The sequence below is a fragment of the Labrus mixtus genome, chromosome 19 (assembly GCF_963584025.1).
Source record: "Labrus mixtus chromosome 19, fLabMix1.1, whole genome shotgun sequence".
Classification (NCBI taxonomy): domain Eukaryota; kingdom Metazoa; phylum Chordata; class Actinopteri; order Labriformes; family Labridae; genus Labrus; species Labrus mixtus.
The window spans coordinates 7,672,642-7,694,590 of record NC_083630.1 but is presented as its reverse complement, the minus strand read 5'-3'; the positions used below and the strand labels follow the sequence as shown (position 1 = coordinate 7,694,590).

The window sequence follows — 21,949 nt, the reverse complement described above, 5'->3', positions numbered from 1 at the left end:
GAGGTGTCCTTTAATACAAATGTACCCTCATCCCTTTGCTTCCTTCCAGATATTCGATGGGCCTACTGTCCATTACTACCCCATGGGGACGTTCTGTGGTTTGGCCCTGCCCCCTCCTCTTAGAAGTTCTGGAAGCGCTGTAACGCTGCAGTTCACGTCAGATACTGTTATTGGAGGACGAGGCTTTCTTGTGGAATGGACAGCTGTCCAGGACTCTGGACCCTCACCCACTATCACACCAGGTCTGACCAAAAAGAAATATCCCTTACAGTCTTTCAGTAATGTGTGTATGTATGTAAGCAATGTAAAAATAAATGATCTCATGGCTGACTTCTCATGACTTCATGCTCTTCTGTTGCATGTGTCAGGTGACTGTGGGGGATTGCTAATGCCAGGGGAGACTCCTGGCTTCATTTTCTCTCCTGGCTGGCCTGATAACTATCCTGCAAACCAAGAGTGTACCTGGCTGATACGTTCTCCAGACTCAACTGTAGAGTTTAACATCCTGTCTCTGGATATGGAGGACTACCCCACCTGCTACTTTGACAGCCTTGTCATCAGAGACGGTAAGACATAAACATAAACATAAACATAACACACGCGCGCACGCACACACACACACACACACACACACACACACACACACACACACACACACACACACACACACATGCTTAAGTATGTATGCATTTCTTTTTGGTTCATGTTTGTGGTTTTTTTGTGGGTTTTTTTCATTCTCAGGGGCATCAAGTCTCTCCCCAGTTCTTGCTAGCGTGTGTGGTCGGGATCCTCCAGGTTCTCTTCACTCAACAGGAGACTCCATGTACATTCACTTCTCCTCAGACAGCAGCGTCAGTGGAAGAGGTTTTAATGCATCCTACTCCAAAGGTAGTGCACCAGAAGCAGTCTCTCTGTTTACATTTGCTTTTAACAAAAACATCCATCAATCATAGACAGACCACGTTCATGTATGTCTTTGTGTAATCCACGAATATTATCCAGAAGGATCTTCATGGAAGAGGTAAAACATGAATAAACTAAAGCGAAGGGAAAGAGCCTAAACTTCTGCACCACAATCATTGTTTTTATACCCAATCATGGCAGACGGAGAATACCTAATGGAAAAACAAAACACATGATGGCCCAGTTCCAATGTCCACTCTAGACCCTAAGCACTGAGCCCTTACAGACTTTAATTACATCAGGTATGCAATATAGGAGTGCATGAGTCCATGAGGTGACGAGATGGTATAAAAAAAAAACGAGTAATGGGACACACTATCATGACCCCACACATTGCCTTGAAACAAAATGTGCCTTTATATAATGAGAAATAAGCCCACCTCCTTTCATTATAGTCTGTATCTAAACAATTTAAAGTAAAAAAAACCATAAATATTCATGCTTTGTGAAGATTTTACTAAAAAACACAGACAACATGTTTTAAATAACCACAAAAGTAATAACCTAGGCAACATATTACTTATTGGACTTTTCCCTCAAACATATATTTACATTTGGTGGAGGGCCAGTCAATCACATATATCTTTGTCCTTGAAAAGTCCCATCAGAGCCTTCGTGAACTTGATGATTTCACCGCGGGAAAACATGAAGCACTCACTCTTACCAGGAAGGAGTTTGGAGTTTGATGTTCAGCACATGAGTCTCAGTCATTTTCTTTTTTCTTTTTACTATACAAATACTCAGTTCTTCTTCTGGGGCAAGGCCTTGTCACTCACTTCAATGCAGGACAGCCCCCCCCCCCCCCCCCCCCCCCCCCCCCCTCCCGAGACTTTTCCTGTGTTAAGTCTAACACAAGGTGCGGACCTTCAGGATTTAACAGCACCACACAGGTCTCTTTTCTTGCCTTTTAGCTGGTCTTCATAGATAGTCCAGTATGTTAGGTCGCTCAACAAGGCTGTAACATGTTAATATGTTTCAGGTGGAAGATCATATGTGGCAACAGGATAGTTTATATTCCCAATCTTTTCCTTGCACTAAGGCAAACCAGCAAGCTAGTTTATCCCAAGTTATTCATGTAGTAAATCAAGTTATGTTTTCTCCCTTTTGATGCAAATACTGTCTGTGCTGGATGAGACTACTGGAACTTCTCTCTTATTATAACAATTCAGATTATAACCCATTCATCCCAATCTTTGTCAAACTTGAGGTAATGATGTTTAAAATCTGGCCGCCCCTGACTTTTTTGGATTATACGTTTTTTGGATTGCAGTGTTTTTTTCTTTTCTTCCGATGCTGAAGCAGCCTCAAATTAAACTACCAAATGTTGGTCTGTTTAAACAACATTTTGGTGGCCAAATATTTCAAATACATTTATTGAAGCCCTGACAACAATGCTTGTAAGGGATTGAATATCACAAAAGGAACAGAATATGTTTCAGGGTGTTTGCCTTGTGAGGAGAATGAAATAAACAGCCTAGGTGTGCTCTGCTGGGGGACGTTTTAGACCTGTAGATTTCAGTGTTAATTCGTTATAACTAAGACGTGTAGTGACAAACATAATGTCTTTTTTGAACACAAATAACTCATTGAGTTGTAGGATTTAAGCAGGAAGTCGTTTACTTTCAACTTTGAACTACACGTTAAGTTGGGATGACCCCCAAAAAGTACGTCTCTTTCAAACAATAACCATAAAACATGTGTTTCCAGGTTGTGGTGGTCTCCTGCATGTAGACAGGGGAACCCTGAGCAGTCCCCACTACCCCCAGAACTATCCGTCTGGTCAGGACTGTAGCTGGCATGTGATGGTGACGCCTGGCTTCAGAGTTACTGCCAGCTTCCAGAGCCCCTTCCAAGTCCAAGGCTATGGGACCGAATGCAGCTCAGGAGACTATGTGGAGGTAAACAATACGTAATAATCAAAATCTGTACATCATAATGACGTTTCATTTAGAAAGTTGTCCATTCAGCATAGTGGGAGAGCAACTGTGTATGTATGTGTAAGTTTGTAAAAAGTCCAGTTAGCAACGTTAACACCAGCATTCATTTGGTTATGTCTGACATTTGACTGATCTGCTGTGTAAGTGACAGCGTCGCATTATAACACATAAAAACGGAGGAGAAACCTGCACACAGTGTGATGTTACAAGCCCAAAACTCTCGTCTGCACATAAACACCTCAAACAGAGTTTCTGAAAATCTTCACCCTGTAAGGATTTTTCCAAAAGGTGCCTTTTTCAGCAGTTCGCGTGTGTACGAAGGGCCGAAACCTGTGTTTTCAAAAATACCCGCCTACATGTGGACTAGGCCTTGGTGATAATGGCCATGGAAGGACAGTGAAATATATGATATGGTTGGGCCCAATCATAGTGATCAGATGTACTAGGCTCTAGTCCTTAATTTATGGGAAATTCTCAGAAAATTTTCCGATGATGTTCTTAGAATTTTGTCACCAGGAGAAACTCTCTGTATTTAGGATGCTTTGTGGTTACAGCCCCTGTTTATTATACATTCACTGCTGTCTCCGCAGCTCAGAAATGGCCCGGATGGTTCGTCTCCACTTCTTGGGGGAAGACTCTGTGGTTCGAGTCCGCCCTCTCCACTCCAGACTACTGACAATCACCTCTTCATACATTTTGTATCTGACGCCACCATTGAGGCCAGTGGCTTTGAAATAACCTTTGAAGCCCACAGTCAAGGTACAACATCCACTCCTTTTTGCAGTGTATTTCTTCCTTGTATTCCTTTTTGATTTTGTTGAAAGCAATAAAAAAAAGACACTAGAGGACAGTAGAGAGAAAGAGAGAGAGAGAGAGAGAGCGTGCAATAGAAGGACAGAGCTAGAGATTGTTGATTGATCCGTTAGAGATGTCTCTATGGTCCTGTGTAGTTTGGATTTCTCTCACTTCTCCCTCCCTCCTCAAGGAGTCAAGGAGTGTTCTCTCACCCCTTTTCTTTGGATTAAAAGAATCATCTTGTGCAAAAACTATTTAAGATTTCATGGCTGAAAACTGCAAACAAAAGCACTTTTTGTGTCTCAATCATCAAAAGGTCGTGACTGTATAACAGGAGGAGAATCACCGGTCACCACAGAGCTTTTTATTTGTCAATGAGAACGAAACGGCATCTCACAGCGCTGTCTGTGTCAGAGAGAGAGGGAGAGAGAGACTGCAGCGAGATACGGAATAAAGTGACTTTCTTTATTGGTTCCATGAGGAACACGTCTTTTTGTTTCAAAGTTTTCAGAACAATTAAGTATTTTAAGGAACGTTTGGAAACCCTAGCTCTGCGTGAGAGGAGAAGAGTTGAAGCAGAAAACATTATATCTGAGACAGTCACACATTTTTAGCAGAAACAAAGCTAATCTAAGCACAAGCAGGCGGTTTTTGAGTAAATACGCACTTTTATAATAAGTATACCTTATATAATATTAAGAATGCAAAATCAACAAGTTGCTTTGTTCTCAATGTAAAAAAAACCCCAAAAAACACAATTTTTGTTGATCCAGTATTAATGCCCTCCCCTCTCCTCTCTCCTTATCATTTCTCTTGCTCTCTGTTTCCACAGCTTGCGGGGGCTTCATCGAGCTGAATGATAACGATCCTCCCGGCTTTATTACTTCACCTAACTATCCACAGAACTACCCCCAGAACATCGACTGTGTCTGGGTCATAACTGTACCGAATGGAGAAGCTGTCCAAATTGACTTTGAGGATGATTTCTATATCGAAGCCTCTAGCAGGTTTGCAGCTAATTCTTCTTTGAGCCTGTTCATTTTTACATTCAAAACTTCTCATTGCTTCATAGATTAAACAACAACAACAACACCTGTACAGTTTGGGGAAGATGAACACATTCTGCCTTTTTTTTTTTGCCAAGAATGCATTTTCTGAAGTTTTCTATCCTTTTTATATAAAAGCACAGCCTATATGTTAACAATTAAACCCTTCACACATTTGTGTAACAACTCCCTGCAGGGTGGGTCATGATATTTTAGATTCTTTAAATGACATGTCATAGGCCAGTTGAAGAAACCCTGGGATAATGATCTTCACATTTGATGTACATATGTATTAATTTATGTGTTCCTCAGCTGTTTATACGACTACTTGGAGGTGCGTGATGGCGCCACTTCAAATGCTGACTTGATTTCCCGTCTCTGCGGCAACACCCGACCATCTACCCAGCATTCAACAGGTTCCTCGATGCTGCTCAGGTTTCGAACTGACACCAGCCTCACGCACAAAGGCTTCAAGGCAAAGTACTCAATAGGTAGGAGAAACCACCGTCATCACATACATTCAAAAGATTATTCCAAACCTCTGAGCCCAGGGTTTGGTTTTTGGATAACGGATCTACTGTACATTATGACATACTGGGCTTAACAAGCAAAGTGCATATCCTGCAGGTATGCACTGGCCCTACTTTCATTTTGCATCTTAAATTCCTCACAGCAACATGTGGAGGTACATACATTGGTCAGAGGGGAACAGTCCACAGTCCCGGCTTTCCAGACTCCAACTATCCCCCCAGTTCCAACTGTGAGTGGTACATGGAGGGTCCCACAGGACACTACCTTACCTTTACCTATGAGAGCTTCAGCCTGCAGACAACTCAAGGCTGCACTGCTGACTATGTGGAGATAAGAGATTACAACGCTTCAGGTGAGGAAACTAGAGAATCACTTATGTGTGTGTCTAAAGAGCCAGCATACGTTTACATTTAATCAAATAACCTTGAGAACATTAAACATGATTACCTGTGTGTACAAATTGTTCATCATAGAGATTGAAAGTCTGAAACAGCACGTTGTAGTGCTTACATGTATCCCACTGTTCATACAGACATAAAAACATTTTTGTGTACATTTACAGCCAAAGTGTAAGAAGGAATCGAAAATAATGGAAGAACAAGAGTTCCTGGTTATTTTTGATAAATGTCAAACACATAAGTAGGATGACATCATGGCAGTTTAATTTATACTTTTATACGTATATGAAATAACTGTGTGTGTGTGTGTGTGTGTGTAGGGCGCCTGCTCGGCCGACACTGTGGCAGTAACCTTCCGGCTGCCTTGGATACCTCTGACAGTTTTGCCTATGTCAGGTTTGTCAGTGACACCAGTGGAAATGCAGCTGGCTTCAGTCTGACATTTGAAGCCAGTGTTGAAGGTATGACCATTTTCAAATGGTTTCATCTCATGTTGTGTTGTCTGATTTTTTCATTTATTTTTCACTTTTTTTTAAATTTTATTTTGCGCTGATGTTGTCCTTGTATTTGTTGTCTTCTGCGTGCTCCTGCTGCAAAACACATTTCCCCTTGTGGGACAACAAATAATCTTAAACTGAATCTGAAAACAGTTGACCTCGCTACATCAACCATCGATTGTTCAAGGCTACTAAATGAAATATATTATACATATACTGTAGATATAACTACTTTTGAATCTGAAATCTTCTCTTAAGAAAGATAAACTTTGCAACAAACTTTGAAAATGTTTCATGACATTCAGTTTCCTTTTTCCCGTTTTCATCTTTGCTCACAGCTTGCAGTTTGGCTGTTGCTGGCCCTTTCTTTATTTGTGTGACCTTGCCATTCATATTTTCACGTTCAGTGTGTGACATTATTTGGCCCCGTATTTACTCTCATTCAGATAAATGTTTGTTGTAGGCTGACAGCAAATTTTGCTACTAAAAAATGTCTCTTTTTGTTTGTAATGCTTCACTCCTCCTACAACAGTCTGTGGAGGAGAGCTGAACGCTCCTTCAGGAACTATCTCCTCTCCCAACTACCCCAACCTCTACCCACACAGCCGAGTGTGTCGCTGGGACATAATTGTTTTGCCAGGCCGCCGGGTAACACTCACCATCAACGATCTGCGGCTGGAAGGTTCTGGTACCTCATGTACATATGACTACGTTGAAGTGAGTCCCATTCTGCCAATATGTACCTATATATATATATATATATATATATATATATATATATATATACATATATATATATATATATATATATATATATAGTATTTTTTTGAAAAATACTATATATATATTGAAACCAGCTATAACCACCAGATTTAAAAAAAAACAAGAACTGATCAAAATCCAGGCCTATCAGCAAGGTTAGACACTATTCAGTGTTGGTGTGTTATTGCTCTGTGTGATTTGGTTAACCAATTATATGAAATATTTAGCAATTACTAGATTACCCAACAGTGCAATGAGACTGGTCTTGGCTGTGTTCCACCATGGCTAAGAATACGGCACCAGGGACAAAGTAAACTTTCTTAATCAAGCAGAAATCTAGATCTTCAGCTGGCTCTTGGTGGACGACTTTCTGCCTTAACGTGTTCGGTACAGAGCGGGAAATAAATATGCAGAAGTACATACAAGTTTGACATAGAGACGTGACCGAGTCTTAACACCTCTACCACAGGAGAGGAGCTACGGAGCTAACGTCTATGACTCCCATTCTACTTCTGGAGACTTTAGGAACTAGTTACCCTGACTTAAGGATTCCAGTCAGGTGGTAGGGAACTCGCTCAGGTTCCAAACTGTAATGGTGTCTGAGAATGAAGACCCTTTTTTTAATGAAGACCTAGATTTTACAGGGAGTAAGTGAAGAGATAAGTGACACATGTTTTTTTTCTTTTACTCTTGTCATAACACAGCATTCTAAATCAAGTAGATTCATGCTGAACTTGTATTTGATGCTGTCATATTGACTGTTATTTTATCACTGCACAGTTTAATTCAACAGTTAAACCTGAACAAAACTTACTCAAATACTTAAATGGGAGACTTGATCTTGTTATTGTTGCTGTCTTGCTTCAGACACAGCAACCCAGTCTCCATGACAGTTCTTTTTCTTCTTCTTCTTCTTCTAGGTACGGAATGGGTTAGCTGACGATGCCCCTCGCCTACAACGATTCTGCGGTACCGTACCAGAAGGCACCGAAGTGCGCTCCTCCGGCAACACCATGACTGTCATTTTCCGCACCGACTCCTCTGTTTCCAACGGTGGCTTTACGGCTTCGTACTCGTCTCAGGAACCTGCAGGTTTGATGATACCTTAGACAAAAGTCAAACTAAACTTCCATCTAAAGCCAAAAAAATACAAATTATCCATCAAAAAAAAAGAAGAAGAATGTTTTGCCAATGAAAAAATTGTTAAAATAGATTTCTGCATGTGCCTGAAAATTCTGCGGTGTACAGATGACAAGATATATACAGTACTTTTACAAATGGACTTTTGCTTATGAAAGTCCTTATTTCCCTCATTTTGAGGAAATTACAGTAACTCAAGTCCACAAATCTAAAGTTATGCTAGGTTAAAACTTTATAAGACACGTGTAGTTTAACACGGAAGTCATTATTAAGTCCAAGAATAACAAATATCTTCTCCAACTTTTCTGTCATTAAATTGGATATTTGTCATTTCTGTCTTTTTATCTTGTTAATTTGTCTGTCGCCGTCTCTGTGACCCGACATTTTGATGTTGCCATCTTTCAGTATGTGGTGGAGAACTGAGCAACGCTGCCGGTGGGAACTTCACTTCCCCTGGGTACCTCGTGTCCAACTACAGCAACAACCTCAACTGTGAGTGGATAATCAGGAACCATCATCACATCAATTCTTCTATTGTGGTACTGATAGAAGATATCCACCTGGAGAACCACCAGACCTGCGATTCAGACTACCTCCAGTTTCGCTTAGGTGAGTTCCACACAGATTGCATTGGCTATGGATGCACTAATGAAAGTAACTACACATAGATTTCAGATCAGGAGTGTTGGAATAATTGGCTCATAAAGTAATGTACTGAGAGTCTAAATGTGACCGTGATTTTTAAGTTGACCGTAGCTGACAGTTTCATTTCAAGTTCAAAAACTCTTTGTTTGGGTTAGATGTTAGAGGCTAAGAATATAAAATTGTATGTTATCTCAATGGCACTTTTTCACAATGCTTCACGAAAGGTCAACATTTTGGTGAGTTTTGGGGCATGTTCATGCCTCCAAAAATACTATTAATCTGGCTAAAGAACAAAGAGCCTAAGGGTCCCAAAAGGGCTCTCTCACCCTTTCGTTGCTTGGGCCCTAAATATGGATGGATTTATACTTTCTTTATGGTTTTTTTGTTTGTTTTTGACTTCCTACCTTTCTCCCCCAGGTGATTCAGATGGTGAACTGTTGGCAAAGTTTTGTGGGCAGACCACCCCCACAGTTCCAATTGTGGTCTTTACCCCAGAGCTCTGGGTCCATTTCCAGACAGATGCCTCCCAGGGAGACCTCGGCTTCAAGGCCAAATACTTGTTCTCTGGTAAGAAACTACATTATGATATACTTGACTATGAGATAGGAGTTTGTCTCATCTCTAATTGTGGGTTTAATCCAACTTTGCAGAGTGTGGAGGATTGCAAATAGGAGAGGGAGGGACGTTATCCAGTCCTAATTACCCCAGCACCTACCCAAGTCCCAGTCGCTGTGCTTGGCTGCTAGAGGCTCCAGCAGGTCACACAATTACGGTGAGTTTATAAACAAGATCTTTTCAGTATATTGCATACTTTGATGGCCTCAGTTCAATTATTAGTTATCCTCACATTCTTAATGAAATATGAAGAATTTGAGTGTGGCTGTTAATTTAAGTTGCTGATTAAGAGATCACTGTTTGTTTGGATATTGTTCAGGTTGTTTCACATCTTTGTAGCATCTTAGCTGTAAAAATGTCCTTTCCATATCTTTTGTCTTACTGCAGCTAACCTTCAGCTATTTTAACGTGGAGGACCACTCTAAATGTAGCTGGGACTCTGTCACAATCTTCAATGGGGGATCCCCTGGCTCCCCCATTATTGGTCAGTATTGTGGGGCGACCTCCCCAGGAACCATCAAGTCAGGATCCAACAAGCTTGCTGTAGTCTTCCTGGCAGACCACAGTGTGTCAAGGGGAGGCTTTGTGGCCTCCTGGTCTTCTGATTCGTCAGGTGGGTTTACACTCGCTAAATTAACTTTATCTTTCTGTTCTGTATTTGCCTGGTTAGTCACATTTTTTTCTGTTTTTTGTACAGGCTGTGGAGGGGTGATCCATGCTGATACAGGAACAATCAAGTCTCCAAACTATCCCCAGAACTTCCCTGCCAATGTGGAGTGCTCCTGGCAGATTATTGCCCATGAGGGAAACCACCTGGAAATGAGCTTCAACAGTGAATTTGAGATTCCAGACAGCACTGGGAGCTGCCAGAGCAGCTTTATCAAGGTATTAGCATTAAGTTACACGAGACACAAGTTCAAATGTTAGAAAAGAAATATAGAATGCAGTTCCTTAATAACGGTCACACCAGTTTGTAACTTACTGAAACCAAAGCAAAATCTTAGTGATTGACACCATTGGACTAAAAGCTAAACTGTAATCTTCCTAATCACAGCAGCAGATCTCCAAAATACAAAGATTATTAGAAATATATGCTTCAAAAAGCTCAACATCAAGTTGGTTTGTTCATGTGTCTTGGATTGCTCAAAGGGCATTTGCTTTAGTCAATTAGCGTGGGAGGGAATTTTTCATGGAGCTGTCACAGCTACTGCCTTGTACCAAACACAGAAGCAAAACATAGATGCTAGCATGCAAAAGCTAAGCGCTAATATGCCTGAACAAGTAACAAGTAATCCAGCCGGTGGTAGCCTAATGGTACACATTTTGGGTATTGCAAGATAGTCCTTCAAATTGTAATCATTGGTGCAAGGCATCACAGGAAACTACGGTAGTTTATTCAGTTGATTTAAAAAACATTTACCTGATGCTTTGGTATTGTGATGTCTTAAAGTTATGTTGCTTTTTTATGTTGTTTAAAAAAGCCATGTGCAAAGTTGCCTTGTCGCTCTTTTAGAAATAGTCAGTACCTAAATAATGTCCATTTGGCAACAATTGAACCAGTATGCATTTTCTTGTAGGTATGGTCTGGTCGGACCCAAAATACTGAAGCTCTGCTGTCAACACACTGTGGCTCTGTGGCCCCGGCCCCAATCATTGCTCCATATAATACCATTACAAGCCGATTCCAGGCCACTGGAGCCCAGGGCAAAGGGTTTTCAGCCTCCTTCATCACCAGTAAGAACCAAACAGCCAAGAAAACTTTGTTACAGAAAAAAAGACAGAACTGACTTTCATCCATACAAATGCAGAGAAAATTGTTCCAAAGAAAGACACTTGTATGGGTAGAAAATTGAATAAATAAATGTAGTATGAATATTTGTTTGCATTTTCCATCAGGATGCGGCGCAAACTTCACAGCTTCAAGTGGCCGGGTGGTTTCCCCAAATTATCCAGCTGACTACCCTGACAACTCCAACTGCAACTACATCATAAATGCTGGAGAGCAGACTGTGGTTGTCCTCACCTTTCAGACTTTTCAATTAGAAGGTAAGTGTTTGTATTGGTAATGTATACTGCCAATCTTTGGCAACTCCTGGCAGTTTCAGGCAGTTCTCTGTGTTGACTGTGATTTCCTGTTAATTTGAACTTCCACAGCAGTTAACAGTGACTGGCCCAAATCTCACTTTTCATGCAGTTCAAGAATCTTACTGTGATCACAATATTGGCCTGTCTCCTTTTTGGAAATGAATGTTTTCTAAACAAAGATATGCCTTTACACTTACGCACTGTTTCTGTGTTTTCTAGCACACTCTACCTGTCTGTATGATGGCCTAAAGATCTACAACCTGGCCTCTAGTGGCCCTGCTGTTGCCACTTTGTGCGGTACCAGTATTCCAGGGCCGTTTACCTCCTTTGGCCCCATGTTACTTAACTTCTACTCTGACTCTGTGGTCAGCCACAGGGGCTTCCTGGCACAATACACAGCCATACGTAAGTAAACATCAGTAAATATCATTGACTTTAATAGCCATCAAAGATTTGCCCGTAAGCATAAACAACTTGAGAATTGCTATAATTATTTGTTATTCTTACATGAAGAAACATTATTTTTATTCCATTCATTTTACGTTACTTTTGGCATTTACAAACATCAAAGATAGTTTGACCAAGCAATGTGCACAATGTTAATTATTTGAATTTCAAGCACAACTTATTGAATATAAAGGTGAAGTTGCATATTTAAGTTTAGCTTCTGCTTTCAATTTGGCATTTGAAGCCATATGCACTTAAGAAAATGTGAATTAAAGAATCAGTCTCCTTTTTATGGTCAAATTGAATAACTCATTAAAGTGAAGTTATAAGACTCACTTTCACATTGTGTGTGTGTGTGTGTGTGTGTGTGTGTGTGTGTGTGTGTGTGTGTGTGTGTGTGTGTGTGTGTGTGTGTGTGTGTGTGTCTACAGCGTGTGGTGGTTTCTTCAACAGCACGATGGGTACAGTGAGCAGCCCTGCCCTCTCCACAGTCAACTACCACCACAACATCAACTGCACCTACCACATCATGGTTCAACCAAACAGGGTGCTGGATCTCAAGTAAGACTGCAACAGCTGCACCAACTTCATCAGACTAGAACCAAAAGTACATTAGTAAAGTAAGCTGTAAGAAGGGAAACCAGTATAGATTGTTTTTAGTATTTGAAAAATGACAGCTGACATGTTTTATTGTTACAATGAAAGACAATAAAACTAGTTTACGAGCAGCAGCATTCTAATTATGTCATTCAGTTGTGTGTGTGTGTGTGTGTGTGTGTGTGTGTGTGTGTGTGTGTCAGACGACTGTGCTGTAAGGACATGTTTCCGTTGTTGTTTTTCTCGATCATACAGAGTGTCTCATGGGGTAATTCGGTCTCAGGCATTACATTTTTTTTTCGAAACAAACAGGTTGATTTAGTTTTCATTTACTTTCCTTTTATTGAGAAACACATTGAGACAGTTTGATCACAGTTCAAGGTCCAATCATTATTGCAAAGCAACTTTGACAACTCTGTCTGGAGAGCACTCAGTGCAGCTCTGCGCCTGTGGGTCAGTCCATTAGCTCTGATAATGTTAGGCTGCTTGTTATAATCAAATAAGACAAAAGAAATACCCCTCATTCCATCTGTTTTTGAAATACCCAGCATTCTGTGTCACCCTTTCTGATTTGAATTACCGTAATCCTCTTTTGCTGAGCTAACTAATTGCAGTAGCAGTTGTAGTTTAATGATGTTTCTCTCCCTGCTGAGAAGCAATGTCATGTTAAGTGTATTAATTTAATCATATGAACCTCTGGAATTCATACAATTCTCATTAAATATTTTTCAAAAAATGTCCTTTCTCCCCAAAAAATCTTCTGAAACTGGTTGGCAGGTCAGATCCGGCCGGTCCCAAACCATTACTTTCTTGATACATTGACATAACCATATCTTATTGTGTACAACCATGTTTTCCCCTAATTCACATATGTAGGATGATAATATACTTAAGTTCATGGAGCCGTAGTTCCAACAGGGGTTTTTCGCTTGTGTCCTTCTAGTGCTGAGTAAATATGTGACTATGAATCAGTATTTTTGTATGAAAGCGCTCTAAAGCTGATTTCATGTTTTTTAGGCTCTTCTTTAAGTCTATTTGTGTTTACAGGTTTAACACCTTTCACCTGGAGGCATCTTCTTCCTGTCGCTATGACTACGTGGCAGTGTACGATGGACAGGACTCCTTGGCACCTTTGCTGGGGAAATTTTGTGGTACAGCGCTGCCACCAGATCTGCGCTCCTCCACCAACCAGCTGTTCATCATCTTCCGCACTGATGCCTCTGTCAATGGGATTGGCTGGAGGGCTGTTTACTCTGAGACACTAGGTAGGTGAATGTAACTGTGTTTAAAACAATCATTTAAGATAAAATAGCTTACAACATTTGTTTGTAGCACAAGCATAATGATCACTGAGTTGTAACAGACTTACCTGCAATTCTACATAGATTTGTTTTCCCATAATAGTGGTTGGCATAGCGGCCTAATGGATTTTAAATGTCTTTGACGATCCCATTACTTGAACATAAACTCTTCCTCAGAGATCGCTTTAGCTTATATTGAAAAGACCTCTCATAATCATTTTCTGCACCTAAAAGAGAAACATAATATATAAGCTCATGTATACATACATGTACTGTTTTCTAAGTCATAACAAGCTACTATTAAAAGGTGGTTAATAACTGTGTGTCTCTGATTTACCTGCAGGTCCAGCACAGGGATGTGGTGGGTATCTATCCATGCCCATGGGCATGTTTGGTTCTCCAGATCCAAACCTTGATGGGACTTATGAACCCAGGATGGACTGCATGTGGACCATTGAGATGCCAGTGAACAGGGTTATCAATCTGACCTTCACTTCCTTCACTCTTGAGAGCTCTTCTACTTGCCGCTACGACTACGTCAAAGTAATTAAACTACAGCAATTTCAACTTTTATTGGAAAAAATATTGTCAATATATTGTGATATTAAAGGTCCCATATTATGCTTTTTCTGGTTTTATATGCCCTGTAGTGTGTTTTCCAAGTGTCCTGTGCATGTTTAGGCACATCTATGTGCAAAAATTCAAAGTCTGCGGAAACAAGGCTTCTCCTAACTCCTCCTGTTAGCTGTAGCATTAGCCGCATGCAACGCTCGGTTCTAGCCCCCCTCGATAGAAATTTGTCAGTGCGGCGTCATTGTCAGTGTGAGATCACTGATCTAAGCCCATTGGCTCGTTGTGGCAAGCCCAGCAGCTCATGTTGAAATATCTGAGACGCGTGCTGAGCAACTGACCAATAACGACAGAGCGGATCGGCAGACCAATCAGAGCAGACTTGGCCCACGTGGGGCTCTGCAGTGAGGGCTCAGCAGAGTGTAGCTGACGGACTCAGAGCGTAGAGGGAGCAAGGAGGAGCAGTACATGAAAACAAACACTTTTTATCGAACTTTAGCTATTGTGAACGTACAAAAGTAGGTACATAGATTAAATATACGAACCCCAAAAAGGGCATAATATGACCTCTTTAACATAGTTTAACTGAGCACTGACTATTATCCAATGTTGAGCTGTGCTTTGATATTTTGTTAGAAAAGTAATTTAAAGTGATTAGTGGAGAAGTGCACACATCCTGGTCTCTGCATCTGGTGAAATGCTGTTCTATCAAATGTCATGAAGTGATCATTCCACGGCGCACTGAGGTTCATAACTAACTCAAGGCCCTAAACTTGTCATTCTACGCTGTGTGCTCAAGTTGGCTGGCCTGCATTGAACACTCGCACACAATCATCAGCACATATTTACAGTATCTATGAGGCAATTCTTTCCTTGCCTCCAACATACTTGTCTGATTTTTATTCATTTGAAATACTGTATGTTGGAAGCCACAGTTTTCACTTTCCTCAAGTGTGTCTGGAGAGAATGGGGAAAATGAGTTTCAGGTATGCTGCCCCTATGACTTAGAGTCTGCTGCAGGAGGGGTTGGGTCTGGGGAAGCTGGTCACTTTAAATCTTTCTAAGTGTAGATTGAAGGTGTTTAGGAGGAAGACTGTAGATATAAGGACCTTCTGCTCTGGGACCATGGATATGATGATGACCTTTGTTGTGTAATTTTTCATGTGATGTATGTCTGTAACTATTTTCCAATGTGCTGCTTCAAGACACTCCCATAAAAGAGATTCTTTATCTCAAATTGTAAAATGAACTAAAAAATAATAATAATAATAATTAGAGTTTTTGGACAGAATGGTGCCCATTGACATCAAACATAAAATGTAAGCAGCAGATACGGCATCATTTTTCTTTTGAGGTTAAGGACATTAGTGCTATGACATAATGGATTATTTATTGTTCTTTGAATGTCTCTTAATGGTTTTGTATTTTTTGGAACCCAGGTGTATGATGGAGACAACATCAATTTCCCTCTGGTTGGGACATTTTGTGGAAACACCATCCCTTCAAGTTTTGTGTCAGCCGGAAACTTCCTGACCATCCAATTTATCACTGACAGCTCAGTCCAGAGACAAGGCTTCAATGCTACCTACAGATCTATGCCATGTAAGACTTTTTCTCTACTTTCTCCACTACACTAGGCTTGATTTTCATCTGAAAACTAACACCAGTTAGTTCATTCAATATCAATACTGACCCACCAAATGATGGTGTTGGAATTCACATATACCATCTAAACTTGTGGCTTGAATGTACTTTACTGTGACAAAGCTAACATTGAAACACAGATAACTCCACTTTGCCATATTGGAATACTGAAATGTTATTTCTATTTTTGTGTTAATTTGGGATTGAGCAGTGGTTAGCTCACAATGTTTTCAGTATGCTATAGAAGTATTTTTAAATGTCTCGACTCCATTGGGATTGTTCAGTTGATCATGATGGTCTATCTTTTGATTCCATGTGTCTGCCTCAGTGATTTGTGGTGGGACTATGAATGCCACAACCAGCGTCCAGACCTTGATGTCACCAAGTTTCCCCAGTGCCTATCCCTCTTACACCTCCTGTCGCTGGATCCTCGATGCTCCCGCACAGGAGACCGTCAAAGTGTCATTCCAAACGTTCGTCCTCCAGCCCAGCCAGAGCTGCTCATCCAACTACCTGGAGATAAAGGACTGGCCTGTGGTGAGTTCAGACGGGGACTGGAGCACAGGGTGGTGTGTTATAGAAAGAAAACGTACATTACACTAATGTACTGTCATTTCAAATTACTTAAAGTAGATCCCTGACATATTACCAAATAGAGATGGGAGATTTAACTAGTTTCTACCTTAAAATCATTTATCCACAATGGAACCCACCGTAAAAAAAATATATTTAAAGAAAATAAACTTAGTCAGAGTTGGAAGAGAAAATGAACATGTTTCTTGTAATAGTGTCCATAAATTAAAATGTATTGCTTATGGAAACTCATGTTAAATGGAAATATCTGCCTCTAATCTAATCTATTAGATTAGCAGATTGAAGTAACTTTAAGAAAAGGAAACACTATGAGTAACACTATGAGGCTTCGAGGAGCACATTAGTTTAACAGTGGGATTCTTAATTCAGCACAGCTTTTTGGCAAGATAAAAAAAATGTTAAATTCAAGAAAGACGTCTAAGTCAACTAAAACGTATTGATTTTGAAGTTCAGTCAAGTCAGACGTGAGTCTGTCATCTGGCTATGCAGACTAGCCAGGGGAAAAGAATCATGAGGATACAAATGAGAAAATAAAACAGGAAGGACTGGAAACTTAAACCAGGAATATGAACAGAAAATTCACAGGGTTCAAAACAACATGAGGGAAGAACAATACAAAATAAAACAGGAAATTAATTCTAAACACTGAGATTAACAAAATATTAAAACTAAACAGGAAAACATCAAAATGAGCAGTATTGTAATATGTGCTGTATTCTGAACAAGGTCGGTCACATTTTTCTCGTGTTCCAGGGAGATTACGGCCAGTCGCATAAGATCTGTGCATCAGACGGTCATCCACTTGATTTCTACAGCTACGGCAGAACAGTCCTCGTTCACTTCAAATCTGACGCCTTCATAACTGGAAATGGCTTGAGTTTCACCCAACAGATTGCTGGTGAGTACCTGTAGTTAACCTGTCATACTGAAATGTTAATCAAATGTTTATTTTAATAAATACTTCAAATAACATTCAAACATGGGACAGTTTGGTATAGCAAAAGGAAATGTAAGGAATGTCACTTGCTGCTAAAAGAAATCATTTTCACAGTTCAGACAGCTTCACTTTACAAGACTTAATAAACAACTCTCCACTCAGTAAGCATTGGGAAATCCATGCAACTAATTGTGAAAGGTTTGGTAATGTAAAAAAAACTTTCTATGCAGAAAGTTTTTGATTAGTTTTCAGGTTAAGATGACTCCTTTTTTCCTGACGAACTAGCTCTAGCAGTTTTCCAAACAATGGGCATCGATTGTTAAAAGTCCTGCCTTTGTTTGTGTCCGTGGTTTCCAGGCTGCAGCAGGACCTATGAACAGGAATATGGCTACCTGAAGAGTCCCGGCTGGCCTGACATCTACCCCCACAACATGGACTGCACAATTGTTCTGAAAGCACCACAAAACAGTTACATCTCTTTCTTCTTTAACAACTTTGATCTGGAGAGCCACAGCAACTGTGGATTCGACTACCTGGAGGTGAGACAAACAAAACACCTGCAACATGCATGGACACACACTTTCACACTTTTCATACCTTGCTCACTTAAAGGAAATCTCTTCAAGTTTCTGTGTTTATTAAAGCACATCTTGCTCTAATTGGTCGACTTTATTTATTCATTTTACTTATGTTTTATGTCTTTTAAATGTATTCTGTATTTCACATGTAGTTTTCTTTTATCTCGTGTGAGCTGTTATGTATTTTATTTATTCTTCTGTACAGCACTTTGGTCAACTGTGGTTGTTTTAAAGTGCTTAACAAATAAAGTTGAATTGGATTGGATGTACAAAAACACACATACTACAGTAGATGTCCTGGATGATGTTTTTATAACTAAAGCTGTAGAAGCAGTACTTAGCAAAAAGGTTGACATACGTGATCACAGGAAGGAATTATCTCTTTGTGTGCTTTTATATACCTGAAGGTCTTGCAAAGAATATCATATTTTAGGGCTTTCACCCTTGCAGAAAAACTCCTGTTATTTCCAGGAGGAGCTGTATGTGTGAACACAAACAGCCACATTTTTCAATCGGACTTCACCCGGAGTTTCCCCTACCAGCCCCCTTAGTATTTTTTTTCACATCAAGTCCGAGTGAGCTGATGTGACAAAGCAGGACATGATCCAGAGAATCCACCTTGAGCGAGTGTGATGGTGTACTGACGTTTATATACTGTGACTAGGGTCAGTGCATGTATGTACTGACAGTAGCTGCGACCACTAAGATAAAATGGCTGCATTACATTTTCTGTTAGTCAGTATGTCCTTCTCCACTCTTTTGTTGATAGTTTCATTACATTGAATTACACGTAATATTGATATAAAGGCAAATATTCTCATGGTGTCGTAAAGTGGATTCTGTTGCTTCGTCCTCTACTACTAAAAGGCACTGTCCCTTACTAAATAAATATGATACACAATGGTATCTATACTATCAAGCACAGTCAAAGTATTATTGAAAAATGCTCCAAATAGGCTCCAGGTAATCAGTTCTCAATGTGTCCTCAATGCATATCTGTATCATGCTGTCCTCTTGTGAACAATCAGGACGCAGGTTATTGTGCAACAGAGCATGTTTCTGATCTGTATGAGCGTTCTGGCTAATAATTCTCTGTAAAGTGCAAGTGATATCCCCTACATTTCCTTTTGTCCCTCAGATCCGTAATGGTAGCACAGCAGACTCGCCACTAATTGATCGTTACTGCGGCAACACCGTGCCAAGCCCAATCTTCCCTCAATCCAATCAACTCTATCTCCGCTTCAAGAGCGACTTCTCCAGTGCTCGAGATGGCTTCGAGGCTACGTGGACCTCCTCCCCTCAAGGTCAGAACTTATCTCTTCTTTGAAATGAATTTAGGAGCAAGGTTCCAAACAATCTAAGGGAACAATATATGTATCTAACCCTTGAATGATGTGTGAGATCGAGGCTTATTGTGGTATTACCCAAGTTCCAAAAACACTGGATTCTTTTTTTCACATTAAGAAATAAAAATCTAACTTATAAGATTTCCCCTGTTTGTTAGATTCCTATGTCTTTTAAGTTGCTCACCAATTGAACCACAAGCTTTCTCTGTATGCTGTTATTTTCTATGTGTAAAGCCACAGTTAGCCTTTAAAGCATCTTCGCTAGATGTTTTGTCCTTGTGTACCTCTACAATGTCATTAATAATAATTAAATTCAGTGATGGATTTCATACATTCACAAATGTTGCTCTGACACAGTACAGAGGGTTCATGGCTTTCCGTTTCCCTGAACGTCTTTTCTTCAAACATTTGTTCACCAGGTTGTGGAGGCATTCTGTTTGGAGACCATGGCTCATTCTCAAGTCCAAATTACCCAGGCACCTATCCCAATGGCACCCACTGTGAATGGAGCATCAAGGCACCCAGAGGTCGTGTGGTGACAGTGACCTTTGCCCAGATCAGTATTGACGACCCTGGTGATTGCCAGAACAACTTCTTGAAGTTGTATGATGGCCCAGACTCCTCCTCGGCGCCTGTTGGACCTTACTGTGGATTGGTATGTAATCCAAGAATGCCATCTCATATTAAGCTTTAACATGGGATGCAGATACTATAAACAAACTCCCATGGTTCCCCGCCGGCCTCGACCTCATCTTTTTGTTATTATTTTGATTGAGAGCCCCCTGGAGGCGGGATTTATATACTGTACGTTTAATATTTGTGAAAATGAAGCGCTCTATGTACACTTTGAAACAAAAAGATAACAGTATGTCCCATCTCCTTTAACATAACAACATGGTAAGTCATGTAGCTAAATATGTTAGCATAAATGATGTGTGGTACCTTCTACCGGTCATCCTCCAAAGCACTATTTGTAAAAGGCAGAGGTAGGAACACAGCGTCTCTTTTGACGTGTAGCAGGTTTCCACATGTTTAAATCCCCTTGCTACAAGGCAGAGTGTAAGTTACGACCAAAATCTGCTAGATGTATCTGGACTAGGAATGAAATATACAACACTAAAATAACTGTTTTGTTTGACTTTTTTCAGGAAACCAATATTGCTCCATTCACAGCCTCCTCCCATCACGTCTTCATCGTTTTCCAAGCTCAATATGCCACCCTGCCTTCAGGATTCAGACTCATCTGGAGCAGCTGAATATATATATATGCCCTTCCATCCAAACAAACATAGATTCACTGTTTCTGACTTAATGTTTTTAAGGTAAACTCCAGATGTGCATTTATTTTTTAATCAACTTGATGTCCTTAATACATGTAAACTGTAATAATAAACAAATGATTAAAAAAAAGAACAACAAAGTAGCCATTTTTTTTATTTCGAATGTGGTTCAACATTCCTGCTGAACTTCCAAAGAATGAAAACCTTCACAATTTATAATTGTGGATGGCCAACAGTGCAAATCAAAATGTTCAAACCACAAACATGGGCCCACAGTGAAGGTGCTGTCTCTGACATAATGCACAGACTGAGTTTCATGGTCAATCTTAATCAACAAAGAGCAACAGAAAAACAGCAGAAGCACGGCACCAGGTAGCCACCCACTAATGTTTTGTATCAACTGCTTGTCCTTTCTCCTGTTTATGCCCTGCGTATGAGCGCTTGTGTTGTCTTTTCTCCTTTCTGATGTTGTGAGGATGGAAGCTATCATTTGGGGATTAATGGACGTCCGCTGTAGCCCACTCTGTCTGTGGCCAACACGGACTCAACACTGTTTCCTCTCACCAAGCACGTTAGCCCACGTACCGCAAGCTTGTGTTGTCTGCTTTGAGAACGCCTCGTTTGACTCGGCTGGTCACCCCGCTGTTTGCCGACTTTGCACCCACACCCAGTTGCTAATCTGGCTTCCCAGAGAAGTGACTGAATCAGAAATCATGTGAAATGTAAAAATGTAAAATGTAAATGTAAAATACATATTGAGACTTTACTTTTATATTACAAGTTATAACCCTTTCCATCTACATTTAAAATAAATGAAGCTATACCAAACAAAAATACTATTTTTCTGAAAAGTCCAACAAATTAGACATTCAAACAATAAATTTCAGCATTTTATTTGAAAAAATAAAACATTGACAACAGATAAGATGGCTTATGTTTGATTCATGTTGATAGATATCCTCTGAAGGTTGGTTTGGCTTCATTGTGGTTCTTCTTATGACCTCCCAATTCCAACAAGTAAAGCCACCAGAAAGGACAAGTTTCCAAAGAAGAACAGAACCATCAGGAGAGCATCGGGTGTTATCTGCCAAAACAAAAGCAATTCACATTATCAGGCAGTTATTTTTCTCTCTGATTTGACTTTTAAAACGCGTTCTTACCTTCTTTGACTCCGAAGTATCTGTAATCCAAACATAAAAATGTAAAAGCACATTAGTTATAGCCTACATCACATTCATCAT

At 40.2% G+C, this 21,949-nt stretch overlaps 1 protein-coding gene and 1 long non-coding RNA gene across 2 annotated transcripts in view; one reads left to right on the top strand and one right to left on the bottom strand.

Moving 5' to 3' along the window:
* The window catches only part of cubn (cubilin (intrinsic factor-cobalamin receptor)), a 46,442-nt gene extending 25,755 nt beyond the window's left edge, over positions 1-20,687 (top strand). Inside the window, exons 39-67 of the mRNA XM_061064802.1 lie at positions 50-242; positions 369-566; positions 742-888; positions 2,671-2,861; positions 3,491-3,659; positions 4,528-4,702; positions 5,054-5,232; positions 5,415-5,624; positions 5,991-6,131; positions 6,700-6,884; positions 7,850-8,021; positions 8,475-8,678; positions 9,132-9,281; positions 9,365-9,486; positions 9,717-9,942; positions 10,027-10,214; positions 10,907-11,063; positions 11,226-11,375; positions 11,634-11,819; positions 12,293-12,422; positions 13,506-13,723; positions 14,103-14,302; positions 15,769-15,931; positions 16,302-16,510; positions 17,321-17,465; positions 17,862-18,043; positions 19,221-19,386; positions 19,848-20,083; positions 20,577-20,687. Coding sequence (XP_060920785.1) covers positions 50-242; positions 369-566; positions 742-888; positions 2,671-2,861; positions 3,491-3,659; positions 4,528-4,702; positions 5,054-5,232; positions 5,415-5,624; positions 5,991-6,131; positions 6,700-6,884; positions 7,850-8,021; positions 8,475-8,678; positions 9,132-9,281; positions 9,365-9,486; positions 9,717-9,942; positions 10,027-10,214; positions 10,907-11,063; positions 11,226-11,375; positions 11,634-11,819; positions 12,293-12,422; positions 13,506-13,723; positions 14,103-14,302; positions 15,769-15,931; positions 16,302-16,510; positions 17,321-17,465; positions 17,862-18,043; positions 19,221-19,386; positions 19,848-20,083; positions 20,577-20,684 — 5,100 coding nt within the window. The 3' untranslated portion in view covers positions 20,685-20,687. The remainder of the gene's footprint in view (positions 1-49; positions 243-368; positions 567-741; positions 889-2,670; positions 2,862-3,490; positions 3,660-4,527; positions 4,703-5,053; positions 5,233-5,414; positions 5,625-5,990; positions 6,132-6,699; positions 6,885-7,849; positions 8,022-8,474; positions 8,679-9,131; positions 9,282-9,364; positions 9,487-9,716; positions 9,943-10,026; positions 10,215-10,906; positions 11,064-11,225; positions 11,376-11,633; positions 11,820-12,292; positions 12,423-13,505; positions 13,724-14,102; positions 14,303-15,768; positions 15,932-16,301; positions 16,511-17,320; positions 17,466-17,861; positions 18,044-19,220; positions 19,387-19,847; positions 20,084-20,576) is intronic.
* A 988-nt stretch (positions 20,688-21,675) lies between these two features.
* LOC132994448 (uncharacterized) overlaps positions 21,676-21,949 on the bottom strand; it is a 53,519-nt gene continuing 53,245 nt past the window's right edge. Inside the window, exon 2 of the long non-coding RNA XR_009676703.1 lies at positions 21,676-21,835. This is a non-coding gene — a long non-coding RNA (uncharacterized LOC132994448). The remainder of the gene's footprint in view (positions 21,836-21,949) is intronic.